The following is an 18509-nucleotide window of genomic DNA, read 5'->3' as shown; positions in this document are numbered from 1 at the left end:
GGAGCATTCTCCTGGATTAAATTACTCCTATGTTCACATTTCCCCTCTACTCCACTCTGGTGGGACCCCCCCCGGGAGCCCTGCGTCCAGCTCTGGAGTCCTCAGCCCAGGAAAGACATGGGCCTGTTGGAGCGGGGCCAGAGGGGGCCATGAAAATGATCTGATCCTGTGGGGATGACGATCCAATGGGGACAGGCTGAGAGAGCTGGGGGTGTTCAGCCTGGAGAAGAGAAGCATCCACGGAAACTTTATTGAGGCCTTTCAGTACCTAAAGGGGGCTTATAGGAAAGATGGGGACAGACTTTTTATCAGGGCCTGTTGCGATAGGACAAGGGGTGATGGTTTTGAATGAAAAGAGGATAGATTCAGACTAGCTGTAAGGAAGAAATTTTTTACTATGAGGGTGGTGAAACACTGGAAGGGGTTGCCCAGAGAGGTGGTAGATGTCCCATCCCTGGCAACGTTCAAGCTCAGGTTGGACAGGGCTCTGAGCAACCTGATTGAGTTGAAGATGTCCCTGCTCACTGCAGAGGGTTGGACTAGATGACCTTTAAAGGCCCTTTCCAACCCAAACCATTCTATGATTCTACGATTTCCAATTTACATACCATGGCTTTCATCACCACGGTTGGTCAAAAAAGGTCCGATACCTTGCCTGAAGTTGAAACCACAACTGCATCGAGTAATTTTCTAATCCAAAACTTAGATCATCGAAATGTGATAAGGCTTACACACATTTAAGAGAGTATTGGGGCTAGTAAGAACATTGCCAAGGCCACAGTAAGAGCAAAGTGACAATGCAACCTTAGACATGGAGCCCCTCTCAGCATGTCCATATTATTTTGCAAGCTCACTGCACCCAAGCAAAAGTCCATATTGAAATGCAGCCCTTCCCCAAGCTCTCCAAACCCATCCCTCCAGGTAGTGAGCTTCTTAGAGCCAACGTATTACACCTATTGCAAGTCTCTTCCACCACCTCAATTTTGGAGGAAGAACTGGATCTACTGACACCAAGGAAAAAGCCCTTCTAGCAGAAGACATTGTCTAACCAGTATTGTGTGACATCCACTATTCCCACTGTGTCCTCCACAGTGACCAAGAGTTCCATGTGTTTTCTCACAAACTGGCCTTTCTTGGCTAAAGATATTCCTAGCTATTACGTCTGGCTATAACCTCTCTGGAAACACATTTGTGTGCAAGCACCAGAGGAGGCATTTGAACACTGGGGCAAAGCTTCTTCAAATTACAATTACTTGTCCCCTTAAAGGCAGTAGGGTTGGTGGAAGTGGTTTTATCTCACCAACTGGACCTCCTGTCAGTGCCGTGGATAGCAGCAGTTACCTTAGCCTGATAGGTCTGCTCCAGCTCCATTTTGTACAGTCTGACTTGCTCATCATGTTGATTGCGCAGATCCTCCAGGGCCTGAGTCATTTTGGATTCATACTCCTGTTGGCGACTAGTGTCCACCTCAACCAAACGATGTTCATGTCGTTTTCTTGTTTCCCTTATTTCCTACAAACACACAAAAAAAAGGGGGGGGATGACAGAAATTTCCACATTAGGGTAAGCAGTACAGCAATTACATTCAGACAACAATTAACTATTTCAGTACTAATTATTTAGTATATAGGAGCTACAGTACTAAAGGCATTTAAGCCTAAGAATTGCTGCGTGTACTAACAGATGCAAGTTACCATTCTCATTTGCAGGGCAGGACAAACAAGAAGGGAGCGGTTCTGAGTACTGGGAGGAGGCCCGAAAGTAGCAGCAGGGCCCGAGGAGGAACAGCAGGCAAGTGAAGCAAGGTTCACTTTGCATGCCTGAACTGGAGTCATGGCAGGCTAACACAAATTCAGGGTGACTTTACAAGTTCTTTTGCAGAAACGCTCTACATCTAAAAATAGACTCTTAGAAACATGCCCTTCTACTCGCAGAAATGTGCCCTGATGTGATCTGGAAGAAGCTTTCCCTGCTGTGGTGAATTTTTATACCAAGAAAACTAGCAAGCAGCAGTCTCTCAGTAACTGTAGGCAATGAGCCCTTGGAAGGCCACAAAAACGTCACGGAGGACTACAAACTATCAGGTGAAGGGCTGAGCTGATCTAGCAGTTCAACACCACTAGAATAAGTAGGCTTCACTTGCCACGCCCCCCATCATGATGTTCTAACTCTAACGGAGCTTTGGACCCTTCACTGAACCAAATGAATTCACTAACCTAAAGGAAACCAATTCCTTTTTTTTCTTTGTGTGTTGAATTGGTCCATACAAGGATCAAAGAGCTCCAGCGATGGCTAAAGGAACACCCCCACTTCAGCATGGTAAGCTTTAAGATTAGCTTCTGCCGTCTAATGAGACAGCTTTAGAAGCTTTAGACTAGCTTCACCTTTAGTCAGTAGCAAGACAGTTCTCCTCAGGAAGCCAAGTTGTTTTAAGGCCCTACAACCAAGCAAGGGTCTGTCATTGCAGTCACGTGCAGCAATCCAGCTGCTCCAGGGCACGGCTGTGAGACAGTGGTCAGTACAACTCAGGGGGGATCTACCTGGCTGGTTCCTTTGCCCTGCTCCAGCCCCTGTCCTTAGCCACACAGCCCTGCCCCATCCCTTAATCCAGTCTGGGCACTCATTTGATTCCACAGTAAGACATAACTCAGCCACTAAGCTGGCAAAAATTAAACTCAATCATAAAACATTATCTTACTAGTTAATCAGGCTGAAATGGTTTGGCGCATGGTGAGCCAAACATCACAACTAGCATGGGTGAGATGAAGGGCAGAAGCATGTGGCAATTGCTCAGCAGCCACTAATTGAATGAGCTTACAGAAGAACCAAAGGTCAGAGTTGGTGTTCACAGGGTGGAATAAACTCACGTAACACTTTGCATCTGGTACAGAAAGATGGTCACGCTTCCTTTTCCCAGTCCCCCATCCCCACCCGTGCATTCCTGCTATTCACTTTATAAAAACTCTGGTCCTCGCTAGAACCACTATGAGCCAACTCAACTCACTAAACAGGCAGAAAAGTACCCCTGCAAAAAGCAGGGTAGTTGCATGCTGTTCTTGTCAATGAAAACAGGTTACAGTCAGGTCCAACAGCCACCCAAGTTGGCGTGAGTAAGGAGCAGGGCCATGCAACCAGGTCCAGAGAGAGGGAACAAGACTCTCCCCTCCCCACAGCAGTCAGCTCCTACATTAGCTCACCTGCCACAGAACAATACCCTTGTCACTCGGCTCTCATGCCAGCTCCGCCACTGATTTACCATGCAACTCTTGCAAAACTTTTAACTATTTTATTACTCAAGCCATTTATAGCAAGGATAATACTGATTTTCCCTACCTGGACCAGTTAGTAATTGCTTATAGTCAGTTTAAATAAAAGCTACATAAAACTTCAGACTATGATGAGATTACTAGGTTGGTAATACCTCCTCAAACACATTCTTTCTGAAATCCAGATCCTCTTGCAAGCTCTGGCATCGGTTCTCCAGGTCCACACGCATGAGCGTCTCCTTCTCCAACTGCTTCTTAGCCACAGCATGACTATCTTCAGCCTAGTAACGAATTTTAAAGATAAAGATTTAATTTTGTCTGGATCCCTATTTTCCATCCCCATAATCTCTTTATGGTCTTCATTTGACATCTTTGGACAAGTTACTCGGAACAACAAATCTAATGTGAAACCACTGATTTAAAAAAAAAAAAAAAAACAACAGAAAAGAAAAAGAGTGGACGTGTGCTTATGAGTATTTCAAACAAGCTTTCACATTTGTATACCAAATGTAGGATTTAAAACCTAGGATTATTTCAATACAGTATGATAACGGGGCTGAGGACTATTAATTCCTCAAGCACAATACGTTGCATGTTCTTTTTCTTGCTAGCATAGTCCCACTGAGTACTCCAGCATAAGTTTAGAATTATGCAGGACCTTACAAAGGACAACATTTAGTAACCTGATATCTCATGAATATAGGAACACTTACCAGAAATTTTTAAATAAAAGCTTTTGACTAACAAAATTTCTAAACCACTTTGTTTTGGTTGCTTTACAGAGATTTCTTACAATTTAGTGTTATATCCAAGAGGGGCAGGCAAAAGTTCAGCAGTAAGCGAGCTGGATCAATGATGTTCAGACTATAAACTAACTGCAAAGAAAAATAACAAATTTCACAATACACAGCCTCTCCTGTGCTAAAGCAAGGAAGCATTCACCGCCGTACCTTAGCCAGCTGGGCACGCAAATCGGCCACCTCTGCTTCCAGACTGCGCTTCTCATTCAGGACAGTATTGAGTTCTGCTTCACTTCTATGGAACAGCACTTCAAGATCCTTAATGCGACCCTGAGCCACAGACAAATCTGCATCTTTCTTCTTGTAGCTGAAAAAAGAGAAGTTAGTTACATTTATACAAGGGTGCACACACATCTTGAGCATGTCTCGGTTACAACTACGGATATTTTGTTGTTGTACACGTTATTAGTATTAGTGTACCACTAGGTGGCTCCTAGAGTAACCTGCAAACGCAGGTAATCATAAACACCTCTTAAAACTCGCAGCTTGTACCAATGTGTTGTAAATGCATTGCCTAATAAAGAAGAACATATGTCATGGGCAGGCAAGGGAAAAACAAGGAGGCAACTCTGACAGCTAAGAGATGACAATAAAGCTGCTTTACACACAAGGTGTAAAGAGTATTTTTTCATCTCGCTGCTGCACAGCACATTTAATTGCTGACATCTATCACTCTGGACTGCAGCCCCTGAGAAGCAGAGCGCATGCATCTCCCAAAGAGGCCCATGAGCATCCCCAGTGCTTTGCACTTGATCTGGCCAGGCCCATTCCCTTGGGTGGATTCCCACACAAAGTAGTAAGGTAATCCACTAGGGAAACGTGCTCACCTTTCAGGGGTAAACCAGGATTTCTTCAGCAGTATTCATTATGAGCAAAGCAACTCTGGTCACTTTAAATATGATTATATGAGCTGTTATAGCCAACTCACAGAAATCAAAGTCATCTTCCTCCTGCCCAACAAGTATTTGTCTACCTTTCCTCTGACGTACTGACTTTCTGCAGTATCGTTACGTTATTAAAGAACTGTTTTGTTATGTGAAGTAATCCTTCCTTGCTGCAGTTTAAGCTCACTATTCTAGTCTCACACCACTAAGAATGCAGGGAATGGCTTTTTTCCTTTTTCTCTTAAACCATCTTAGAATTCATTTTTCTCCTTTCCTTTCCTCAAACTTCTCTTCTATAGATCTGTAGTTTTCAGCCTGTGGTCAGTGAGCTGCTTTTAAGGGCCACGGAAATAACTTTGAAGAGGAATCCTACTACCTATAGGCTTTAAAAAGCTCTGTATTTGGTCTGCAACTCCAAACATGGAAATAACATTATGTTTGCAAAGAAAAAAAAAAAAAAAAGCTGAAAACCACTGCTCTAGATTATACAAACCTTGCTCCCCAGCCCAAATCCCGAGTCTTGGTTCCCCAAACTTCTGATCACTTGTACTGTCCTCTTGAATTTCTAATTTGCCCATAACTCTAACAAAATGCGATGCCCAGAATTATTTTACAAAAATCTTGCTTTATGGGGGATTGGTGTGCCCAACAGACAGTATTTCTCTACATGCTTCAGCATGATGTGCATCTTTTTCTAACTACAGAATAAATCAACACATTTATTTTGCGATATGCTCCAGCTATGAGGCTCATGTGTTCTCTCTCCATTTCTTGGTGTAGATCTCTGAATTTGTTTTCATTTAAACTGTAACCAATTTTTCTTAATCATTGGCCCAATCTGTCACTGTGAATCCTGTTCTGCAACATATGTGCAGTGTCTTCAAGCTCAGCAGCTTGCAGAAGACATATAGACAAAACATGACTTCTACTTAAAAGACAGTTATTTAGCAGCAAGCAGGAAAAGGCTTCACAACAGACTCTCCAGACACATGCCCCTGCGTCACACGTGTCACACAGTCAAACAAGCCACTGTGCGCGTGTCACAGACAATCGGATCTGGAAGCCTTCTGTCTGTGCAGTACCTGAAGAGCAAACATCACTGCACACCGCGTGTGAACAGCAGGGTACTTACGCAGCCCATAGCGTCCTCCCACCTGCAGAAGCCAGGCAGCGTGCGAGTATTCCCAGGGAGATGGGAACAAATGGAAGCGTTCAATGGACAGCTTGACAGAGCACCATAGAGAATTCCTGACAGTGATAAGTAACTCCTTGCTCCTTCATGAACACTGACACTGGAAGACACTCCAAGCTGCTTTCATTCACATTTTTATTTGCATTTATAATTTCAGCCTGGTTTATTGTCTTCATGCAGAAAATTGACAGAAGGCTTTACAAAGGTGCAACCTGCTTTTGGGGGTCTCCGAGATGCCTGGAAGTTACAAATGGCAGTCAATCTGGCAGTTGAGATGTACCAATGTTCTTTGGAGGACACCAGGTTAGGGCAGCCCTCTAGAGCTCTTTTTTCCAGAAAGCAGCCAAGTTTGCTCAAGGGCAATATTTCAGTGATCATGCGGGGTAGCAGGCAGAAGATGCCACAGCAAGACAGTCACACAACTCAGAGCTGCAGCTCAAGCAGGAAGACTGCTAAAAGGAGCAGATGGATGAGGCCTATGTATGTCTATCTCCAGGCTTTGCTTGACCTGGGGACCCGTGACAGTGGTAAAGCTATGAACAGACTCTTCACGAACATCAGGACAGGAGACTTCCCTTAACCAGGCCGTCAAAGTTACCTCTGCTGTGACTGAATGCACCCTGATCACTACACCAGGTCTGGTTCAGCAGTCTTGTGGGAGGGTGCTGTTCCACCAAAGCAAAAGTGTTGCGTATCTCACGAGTAAATTACATGTTCCCATCTATACCTCCTCCACTCATCCCCTCCTTCAAGCAGTCAAAAGTTTTATCAAGCAGCTAAAGATGCACACAAAAGCGCTGGAAGCTGTTATATAACATACAGGAAAGAACCATACTTGCTTCAGAATGATAGCAGAATGTCTATTTTTACAACAATATTTTAAACCTAGATTTAAAAATGTTCCTACTCCTGATACAAATATCTCTAAACTAAAATGTTAAGCTGTTCCTTATATCATATAAAAAGTGTTAGAATATCCTAAAGACATTTCACTTTTTATAAAGTGAAACTATCCAACTGCTTTATGAACCTAGTTATGAACTTGGCTCAACAGAAAAAATTCTCAATTCATGAGTTGTGTTCAAGGGCCTCATTGTATGTACATGCATGTATTGTGCATGTTGTAAAATACATAGAATCACAGAATGGTTTGGGTTGGAAGGGACCTCAGAGATCATCTAGATCCCACCCCTCTGCCATGGGCAGGGACATCTTCCACTAGATCAGGTTGCTCAAAGCCTCATCCAACCTTGAACACTTCCAGGCATGGGGCATCCACAACCTCTCTGGACAACCTGTTCCAGTGTCTCACCACCCTCACGGTAAAGAATTTCTTCCTAATATCTAATCTAAATCTACCCTCTTTCAGTTTAAAGCCATTACCCCCATCCTATCTCTCCACTCCCTGGTAAAGAGTCAGAGTCACAGAACGCTTTGGGATGGAAGGGACCTTTAAAGCCCATCCAGTCCAACCCCCCTGCAGTGAGCAGGGACATCTTCAACTCAATCAGGTTGCTCAGAGCCCTGTCTAACCTGAGCTTGAACGTTGCCAGGGATGGGACATCTACCACCTCTCTGGGCAACCCCTGCCAGTGTTTCACCACCCTCATTGCGAAAATTTTTTTCCTTGTGTTTAGTCTAAATCTGCCCTCCTTTAGTTTAAAAAGTCCCTTCTCACCTTTTCTGTAGGCCCTCTTTAAGTCCAGGAAGGCTGCTGTAAGGTGTCCCCAGAGCCTTCTCTTCTCCAGGGTGAACAACCCCAACTCTCTCAGCCTGTCCTCAGAAAAGAGGTGCTCCAGCCCCCTGATCGTCTTTGTGGCCCTCCTCTGGACTTGCTCCAACAGGTCCATGTCTGTCTTATGCTGGGGGCCCCCAGAGCTGAACACAGTACTCCAGGTGGGGTCTTCACAAGAGCCAAGGGGGAGAATCACCTCCCTTGACCTGCTGGCCATGCTTCTTTTGATGCGGCCCAGGATACAGCTGGCACACATTGCCGGCTCACATTCAGTTTTTCATCAATCAACACCCCCAAGTCCTTCTCCACAGGGCTGTTCTCAATCCACACATTGCCCAACGTGTATCCGTATTTGTGATTGCCCCGACCCAGGTGCAGGACCTTGCACCTGGCCTTGTTGAACATCATGAGGTTCACATGGGCCCCCCTCTCCAGCCTGTCAAGCTCCCTCTGGATGGCATCCCTTTCCTCCAGAGCATCAAACACACCACACACGTTTTGGTTGGTTGGTTTTTCAGATTAGAAAAAAAGTGCTTCCCACCCCCAAACAAGTCTTACATTCAATTTCTTTTCAGGATGTTTCTTTTTTATTTTACTGGCATCTTGCAACAAAAGTAAAAGCTGTAAATAACAAACACATACAATTCTATCTACTAGTTTTCATTGCAAAACAATTGTCCCAAGCAGTGTGAAGGCCCCTACCCCAACGTAGTTTTGTTTCTTAATTTACATTTGAAACCTGATCATTGATTGTAACTTGATTGCTGATCAAAGAACATGGTAAAGGACAATGACAAATATGTCTATTGTGAATAACACCAAAAAACCCCAAGTCCCCACAAAAAACACCCACAACACAAAAGCAATTAAAAAAAACAGCCAGTTTTATGACAACAATGAAGGCAATGATTGAAAAATCAAGATATTTTCCCAGAAGACCTCCCCCATAGGAAACCCTTTGAAGTTTAGTTAAGATAAGATTTGGGTGCTTCAACTTAATCTCTGGGATATCTGCAACATGCACATTGTACTGGCAGGTATGACACAAAAAGGACCCGCAGGAGGTTCATACCATAGCACAGGATAACTGACAATGTCTACAGTGCAGGAGACATTGATGCTCAGGCACCTGAACCCCATTTGTAACATCAGGAAATCACACATCCCATTATTCACTTGCAAACTGAATTGAAAGGTGTATAGATGCTAACACATTAACCAACAGCTCCTCCTTATCTTCTGCAGATGAATTGGTAATTTGGAACCAACACTAGTTTCACCCTATGACAAAGCTCCCTCTAAAGAAATTATGGTCGAGCATTACTTAAAGTTAAACTAGACTTGAAGGAGTAGGGGGATAATATCAGGCTTGCCCATGACAAGCTGTGGGACGACACGCCAAGGTTAAACGGAGCAAGACTGCTGGCCTAAGGCTTTTAAGAGGGAAATCAGTCCCAACAGGAACATCACAGTAGGGCTGGGTGGTATCAATCTCACTTTAGGGGTTTATGTCTGACTTAGTTACCATAGGGTCTTTTTATGGTTAACAAAGGCCTCGCTAACCAAGTCCCTAAATTGTAGCACACAGGTCATCTGACCACATGCAGGCATATCTTCTGGTATGAACTCTGCACCAAGTTCCAACAGGCTTTACAGCGACTTACTCAAATAGAGATGCTTACGCTATAGCTATTTCATATTTGGACAGTTATTTTAGGGGCAAAATCCACAAAATATGGCTGACTTTAACAAGAAGGCCAGCACAGTGAATGAAGATCCAGTGATATAGCAAAGTTTATAGAGAAAACAAGAAATACTTCATCATAAATCAACTAGCTAGGCAGAAAAAACACAAGGGAGGGAACCACTTCATCCTTTTTATAACCACTTCAATGCAAATGAAGGGAGATGGGAGACTTACACTAGGCCTGTACTGGCACTGCTGGATTAAAAGCAATTTTATGACCAACAATGTTCATATACAGGTGATGTACATACTGACATGCTCAGGAAAAATCTCTAACTCCCAAATCTTATCTACTAAAATAGGCACCAAAATTCAATCAGAAGCAAAAAAATAATTTTGCCACTGCATATATTCATTTTAAAATGAAGTTTCAACTGCTAAACAGTATTTGATTACAAAAACTCCCTAGTGGGAATAGAAATAATGGATTACATTTAGCTTCAGTAGCCAGTTTATTAAGCCAGTTCTCTTTGATGCAGACTGAACAGCAGTTTTAAAAAATTTAGTCAGTACAAGGTCTTTCTCCAGCACGCTTACATCGTGGCTTCAGGTGTTTTCAAGGCAACGCTGCTTCCATATTCCCAAATGACTCAGGGCCACCCTTTTCCTTCATTGCTGCCATCAGTGAACCAGGCAATAAAACGCATAATGTTTAAACATTAACCTTCCTTGAATGGGTCAATTTTAATTTAGATCAGTTTCTTAATCCAGTTTACCAAGCAGCTGCACATGTGCATGCTCACCTAAGGACAGGTACAACAGGACAGAAGCAGGCACAACCAATCGTTTCAGCCTCTAGATGTCTGGATTGCTCAAATCACAGTATATTAATCTTATATATACAAATACATTTGCATATATACTGGTAGGATTATCTGTTCTGACTAGCTGTACCAACGAGCTGAGGAATTTCCCTCTGACAAGCCTGCATCTTCTCATTGATCTGCAATGCTTCCAAAAGGCACTTTAAGAAGCATCAATAGTATCATTCCCACTGCAAATATTGCCCATACTAATAAAAAAAAAATCATGCAGGGCTTTGCTTACCTTTTATTGAACTCCTCAAGTTCTGCTCTCAGTTTTCCTATTTCAATCTGTAATCTAGCCCTCTCTTTGGCAGTTTCATCCAGAACTCTTCGAGCATCAGCCAGTTCAGACTCATAGAGACTCTTGATTCCACTCACCTAAGGGGAAAGAAGTATTCAGATGTGAGAACATCCCAAAGACTGAAACACAGCTCCAGGTTTCAAATAGCTTTCTTGGAAAAAAGGGTGTACGATATGATTTCTGTGGTTTAAGAACATTCTATACCAAACATCTTCAATTAATATGCACCTACAATTAGATGTGATCTAGTCCCAAAGACAAGATTTATTTTTTATTCCCAGCGGGACATAACAAAACATGCTATGTTTGAAGTGCACAAGTCTTCCAACAAGATAAATCAAAGCAGGTCAGTATACCCTACAATCCAATCTTAAATTATTCACCCTCATTTCCAATACTGCTGCTTTGGGAGATTTTTTTAAGCAGTAATATCACTTAAAGAGAAATGATGATAGACTTTTGTGGAATACAGGTCCGAGGCCCAATTTGACTCTGCCGCTCTTGCACTATAAAGCTAAAAAGAACCTGAAACTACAGAAATATGACCTGTTCAGAGATGAGCTTCCACTCCTGTTCTCGTCCTCAGAGGATACGGATCTACAGACTTCTCCCTGTCCCAACTCAATATATCACATAATCAGCTACCCAGAGTGCAGCAAGGCACCTCAAAGTCTTCCACACCTTTATTTTTTTTAGAACACAAGGTTATTTGAAAGGTATGTCAGATAGCTAAAACATCAAGACCATATCAGATTGCTGCTATTGCTTCTATGAAAGGATACCAGAACAACTATTACTAATGTAAATTCAGAAACAGAGCAATCAGGGAGTGAGAAGAGCCAAAAGCAGAATGTACCAACTTTAGGAAGAGGAATTTCATAACAAAGCATAAAATGTAGAAACAAGAAAGCAAACTGTGCTATTCCTAGGAGCGCCTGTTTCAACATCAGAGTGGCACCAATGACAGACTCAACCATCTGGTCTTCAAAAAGACTGATTAAAAGCACTCAGGATATAATTAAGTTCCTGATAGACTATATTCTCATAAACCTTCTGAAATTAACTAATATATGACAGTACCAGGGCTGAGAAGTCTTAGTTTACAAGCAAACCACATAACAGAAATTACTTTACTATCTATCCATGCAATCTTACTTCTTTTCCTCAAAGAATTAATTCTTTGAAGCTTTATTCAACTTATGTTTTGGGTTGGGTTTTTTTGGTTGGTGGTTTCCCCCCCATAGCTGATAGCCAGATGTTGTCTATGGCACAAGCCAACACAACTCTCTATTATTAGTTACAAAATTTAGGAAGTCCTACGAAGAAGTGTACTATGACTACGCTAAACTCCTCCATACAGCACTCCACAATGCCAAGAAAAAAAATTGGAGATTTTAAGGCTGTAAAGCCTTTCATTATGGATGACCCTTGAGTGAAAATACAGTATTTGCAAATTGCAATACAAAACACAATTGCCAAAAGGCCAAGCACTGATTCTGCACCATGAGGTACCGCATCTACAACACCCCTTCTCTGATGCTTGCCCTTCTTCAGACCATCTGCCCTTCAGCTCTTCCGTGTGCCAAAATCCTCACCCTAGGACATCTACCAGGAACTTGGGGCTGTATTGCTGTAGGTTCAGAGAGACACACTAAATCACGGTGCAGGACACAAGGACAAATCCCTTCCCAGTACTCCAGGGCATAAACTGGAATCGCATGTCACGGTACAAAGGAAGAAAGCCTTTTTCCCTAGGTTTTTGCGCATGCTGTCACAAAAAGATGTTGCTGCTCTGATACTTACAACAGGAGGTAAATAATTTATGCTTTTGAGGCATTACAGACAATACAGAGCTTAACAACACCAAAACAACAATATTCTGAACAGAGAATAAACACTTAATGCAATTCCTGTGGAGAGAGAATATAGCTAGGTGGAGCGGTCGCAGTTTAACCCCAGCCAGCAACCAAGCCCCACGCAGCCACTTGCTCACTGCCCGCCCGGTGGGACGGGGGAGAGAATCTCAAGAGTAAGAGTGAGAAAGCTCATGAGTAGAGATAGACAGTTTAATAATTGAAATAAAGTAAGGCAGCAGTAGTAATAATAATAATAATAATATGCAAAGAAAGTGATGTGCAATGCAATTGCTCACCACCCGCTGACTGATGCCCAGCCAGTCCCCAAGCAGCGGTCACTGCCCCCCAGCCAACTCCCCCAGTTTCTATACTGGGCATGATGCCACGGGGTATGGAACAGCCCTGGGGCCAGGCAGGGGCAGTCTCCCTGGCTGTGCCCCCTCCCAGCTCCTTGGGCACCGGGCAGAGCACGGGAAGCTGAAAAGCCCTTGACCAGTGTGAGCACTGCTCAGCCACAACTGAAACATCAGTGTGGTGTCAACATGATTCTCATCCTAAATCCAAACCACAGCACCGTACCAGCTACTAGGAAGAAAATTAACTCAATCCCAGCCAAAACCAGGACAGGAGCTAAAAATTGCACGATGAAAGCCATTTCAGAACCTGTTGGTAAAAAGAGAACCAGACACTGTCCTTCTTAATTAGAAGGACTGATTCATTCACAGCATAACCAGTTGTGGTAGCTTAGCATGCATTTTTCTCCTACAGCACATTAACCTCTTCTCTGCTCTTATTCCAGTAACAAACATGAGAAGGAAACACACAGGTCCAATTCACAGTCCAAAGTGTTAGTCGAAAAGTAACTTTCACTAGAATTTTAAGCTAATGCACTGAGCAGACAGAAATAACTGAGACATAAGGACACATTGCAGCTTCCAGCACAGGGAGGCAGCAGACAACTGGGAGCAGCAACACCTTCAATCACTGAAAAAAAAAAAAACCCCAAAAAACCAAATAAACAAAAACCAAAACAACCTCCAAACTCCCACCAGAACTCTAACAACCGGATGCAAGGAGAATATGGATTCATGATAACATTGATAAAAGTTTTAGATGATCCAACTGAACTGGAGGACAGTTCAAGATGGTCTTGCTAGATCATAAAAAAATAACATCTTGTTTATTTTCAGCACTGTTCAAGCGGAGACAAGAGAACCAAACACAGCAGCAGCAGGCTCAAAGGAAAGTAAGTAGTGCCAGCTTAGCTGAGCTAGCCTGGTGTTGTGTGCTTGACCACACTTCCAGCCCAAGACAGTTATTCATTGGAAGCACCCTTCTACCCCAGCACTGAGAGAAATTCTGGGAAGTATTTCTGCTTCCTGAATCTGTCACCCCTCAAACTCTGTTCTGGTGGAAGGAACTTAACTTAGAGTCTACTGACTCTCTGAAAATCTCCAGAGAAGTATGGTCCCCAAAATGCCTCTGTTTAGTGTAGACCTATGACTTTGCTTTGTTTTGACTCTGTAGACACTCTTCTGCCCACTCCCTTTTTTAAAGCACTTTACATTTGCTTCTCAGTTTGGTCTCTAGTACAGCGACACTTCCAGACACTCTTAAAAAGGTGCTGTTAAACCAAAGCAGGACCTCCTAGGGTAAGCTTCACTGCTCCTTCTGGACCAAAAAAAAAAAAGTCAATAGGAACCACAACCAGTATCCACAGCAACAGAGAAGGAAGTTGAATAAATGCATCTGGCAACTGTGGAGCCCATTTCTGGTTCTTTGTCTCGTCACACTTCTGAGCAGAGTGCCGCCAGACAGTACCCACCTGTCCTTGAACACCCCAAAGAATACTGGATGCAAGAGAGAACCTGTCTGACAACATCTTCCATTTTTTTGTCATCTTCTATCAGTAGAATCTATCAATTCAAATTCCTTCCTTCTTTTGTTGTTTCTCCTCATTTTGCTTGGGTTACCACAACCCATTGTCTCCAGCTCCCCACATCTGAGAAAGCTACAAACTCATCCTTGAAGCCTATGCCAACACTTCCAGCATAAACCAGTAAGAACAGCTGGTAGCAAATGCTGAAGGGAAAAAGTACAGAGAACAAGGCAAACATACAATGATTCTTCACTTACATATACTCCCAGCTCCTAAAAACTAAAATCTGAGCCAAAAGTTTCTTCCAGGCACCAAAACCCAGTGGTCACCAAATACTGTTAATTTGTCTAATCCTTTTATAAATCTCTTTAGCTTTTTCCACAACATCAGAGAACATCACACAAGCACAACTGGTGGATTAAGACCTACTGCTTGATAATTTCATTTCATTCCTTTAGTTTTTGTGTTCGGAATATTTGCTTCCTAGACAAATCTCTTTGTTTGGACTCGTGACTTAGAGACCTCAGGTTTCTTCTCATCTCTTTTCCAGATTTGCTCCTAGTCAGAAATTATTCTGCTGCTCTGCTCAACGTTGTCAGCTTTTCCTTACACACTTTTCCCAGGTTCTAGATGTTTTAAAATAGGTTAAGAGAACTGCAAGCAGCATTCAGAATACAGAAACAACATTGATTTACACAGTGATTATTGACCACCAGCTACAAAGGAAAACAGGGATATTACAGGAGATTAGAGAGGCAGAAAATGCAGTAATTCTAACAGGTTTCAATTAGCCCAAGCTGATACCTGAGCTATATTTTCATATGCTAGCAGGGAGTGCCACGGAGTGGCTAATCCAGGAAGCCACAAGAGATAAAGCAACTCTTTGCCCGGTTCTCAGCAGCACATCGGTGCTGATTTGCTAAGATACTGCCGAGAACCTCAGTTGACTTGGTTTCAGCATCCTTGCAGAACCAAGAGACGCCAAAAGAAAAAAATCTACTCCTGTTGGAATTGTTTCCATATGGCAACTAGGGAACACTGAGGTATTTGTTAAAACAAGTAAAAAAGCAGGTAAGAATAAAATCTTTCTAGGAAGCAAGATGTTGTATAAATACATCATCGTAGGCTAAAAAGACCACATGTACAAAATATTTTAAGATGATCAAAACAAGGAGGATATGAGACATAGTAAAGCATTTTTCAAAAAGCTGAGGTCATGTACGTATAAGAAAACTAAAATTTATCCTGACTGCTGTTAATCACAATACAACATGGCAAGCCAAAAAATGAAGTTTGAAGAACAACTCATGAATGATGTAGAAAGCAATTACTCTTGCTCTGCTCATGAAAAAGGCATACACGAGCCTATGGCCCCAAGTCGATCAGTTTATGCAAAAGAACCACCTAAAAAGATGCAGTGAACACACACCTTTTGGGGTTCGTTTTTTTTTTTTAACTTATATTTGCACTAGAGGAATCTTTAAGAGATTTCTGCAATTAAGCATCAGTTGAAATGATCATAGAACAGATCAACAAAACAAGCAGTTAACAAACCATCACGTTTAGAAAGTATTAACAGCTTCCTAAAGCCCACTTTTTGAACTAAATCAATCAGTGTGTTATTTAAGCTCTCATTTAGAGTGCACTTTGTACTAGACAATCAGAAGATGGCTCATGCCATGTGAGTTTCTAAAATACGAACTACCTGTCACTAAACTCTGAAGTCTGTGGCAGTACAGTAGACACTAACCTGAAGAACAGAATTACAGGGCACACAAGTAAGAGTCATACTGAGGAAGAATCAATATGACTTGTGCAAAATAAAAGTTTCACAACCTACTGGACTTGCTCAGCCAACCAGGGAGCAGCTATTCACGACAGATCTGGTTAACAAAAAAAGAAGAGAAGTAGTGGGTACATGTATAAGCACAACAGAGTGGAGAAAAAAAAAAAAAGAGTCACACAGTATGGCTTTTTTAAAGAGAAGAGGCAGACAAGGGAACAAGCACATGAACAAGGGTTTGAAAAGTCCACAAGCATTCAGAGAGGAGAGACTGAGCTAAGCCAGTGTGCTTGGACTCCCAAAAGGCTTGAACAACATCCCCCACCAAAGGCTCCTACAGAGGCCATGCAGAGTCCAAGCAGGCATGGAGAAGAAAATAGACAAGGAGGCATCACCTTCCAGGAACTGAGGCGAGGCTGGCTGGCCTGTAGTTCACTGGACCTTCCTTCTTGCCCCTCCTGAAGATGGGCACGACAGTGGCTTTCTTCCAGTCTTCAGGAACCTCTCCTCATCATCATGATCTTTCAAAGATAACCGAGAGCAGCTTCGCAATGATGTCAGCCAGTTCCCTCAGCACTCATGGGTGCAACCCATCAGGTCCCATGGACTTATGTCCAGTTTGTTTAGATGTTCCCTATCCTGATCCTCCTCTACAAAGAGTAAGTCCTCCTTGCGCCAGACTTCCCCTCTGGTCTCAGAGGCCTGGAATTCTTGAAGGCTGGTCTGAGCACAAGAAGGCATTGAGTACATCAGCCTTCCTTATGTCTGAGTTTAGTCAGGACCTCCTCGCTCATCCATACAGGTCTCCTGCCACCTTTGCTCCATTTCCTGATTGTTGGGATGGACCAGTCTTGAGCTTCGAGGAGGTTATCCTTGAGTATCAACCCAGCTCTCCTGGACACCTTTTCTCTCCAGGGCTGTAACCCATGGGATTCTTCCAAGCAGAGCCCTGAAGAGGCTAAGGTCTACTCTCCTGATATCCAGGGTTGTGGTCCTGCTTTTTGCTCTGCTCCATCCTCTAAAGATCCCAAACTCCACCCTCTCATGGTCACCGTCCTGACCTTAACATCCCTTATTAAGTATTAGGTCCAGCAGAGCACAAAGACTAGGGGATGTGAGGCCTCTTCCAGTTGACTGAAGGAGGCCTTGTTTACCTCTTCTTCTTGCTGAGGTCAGCAGCAGACACATACCACAATGTCACCCATCTTGGTCTACCCATTAATCCTGACCAACAAGCTCTCAGCTAGCTCCTAACCTGTCCTTAGGCAGACCTCCAGGCACTCCCACTGCTCTCACCTAAAGGGCAACTCCCCCTCCTCACCTTCCTGAAAAGCCTGTATCCATCCATCACAGCACTCCAGTCGTGTGAGCTATCCCTGATCCCAATGAGGTCATAGTTCTGTAACTGCCCACAGACTTCTCAATCCCCCCGTTTGTTCCCCATGCTGCACAGCGTTACAGGCATTTCAGAGAGGCACCCAAGCGTGATGATTCCCCAGGAAGGGCAGGAGAGCTTTCCCCACAAGACTGTTCTGTAGGCACTTCCTTCTTTATGTGCTTGGAGTGTTTCCATTTCATCCTTTTCTGTTGCTTTCTCTTCTGTTCACATAACCCCGCGCCTTTTGCTTGCTTACCCCATCTAGCACTTCCTCACTTGACCTTACTCTCCCTCCCCCATCATTCCCAGTATAAAGTTCTTCCTAGAAGGTTGACCAGCCCTGTTGGCAAAGATACAATTGCCCTGCTTAGGTGGATCCTGTCTCTTTGAAGCAGTCGTCAATCCTGAAAGACGGTTCTATGGTCGTAGAAACCAAAATCCTGTTGCCAACAGCAGTTGTGCAATCCAGCGTCACTCTGCAAGGTCTGCTCAGCCAGCCTCAAACCCTTCCCCCTCCCCACACCACCTGGGCCCCCATGCCATTAACAATCATCCAGAGCCATGTAGTCGTGTTTACTACTTTTCAGGTCACCCCTGCCAGTATCACTGTTGCCTACATGGAAGAGCAGCAGGGATAACAGTCATATGGCCAAGTGAGCCTCAGCAGACTCTCTACGACATCCAGAATGCAAGCCCCTGGGAAGCAGCACACCTCCCCAGATGACAGGTCAGGCCAGCAAATGGGTCCCTCCACTCTGAAAATGTACTCCACCTCCATCTGAAGGTGATAGAAGAAATAAAGCTGAAACCTCAAAGTGGAGTTCAGCAGGAACCAGAAGACAGGCTGCAGCCTGATCACTACATGTCAATGTGCACCCAAGC

General features: G+C 43.5%; 1 protein-coding gene across 2 annotated transcripts in view; it reads right to left on the bottom strand.

Moving 5' to 3' along the window:
• LMNB2 (lamin B2) overlaps positions 1-18509 on the bottom strand; it is a 35970-nt gene that overhangs the window by 12364 nt on the left and 5097 nt on the right. For both annotated transcript variants that reach the window (XM_082331496.1, XM_082331497.1), the window contains exons 2-5: positions 10672-10808; positions 4217-4373; positions 3422-3547; positions 1342-1512 (exon numbers count right to left, since the gene is read on the bottom strand). In XM_082331496.1, coding sequence (XP_082187622.1) covers positions 1342-1512; positions 3422-3547; positions 4217-4373; positions 10672-10808 — 591 coding nt within the window. The remainder of the gene's footprint in view (positions 1-1341; positions 1513-3421; positions 3548-4216; positions 4374-10671; positions 10809-18509) is intronic.

This window comes from Platalea leucorodia, assembly GCF_965183815.1.
Source record: "Platalea leucorodia genome assembly, chromosome: 21".
NCBI classification, from domain to species: domain Eukaryota; kingdom Metazoa; phylum Chordata; class Aves; order Pelecaniformes; family Threskiornithidae; genus Platalea; species Platalea leucorodia.
This window is presented reverse-complemented; position numbering and strand designations above follow the sequence as displayed.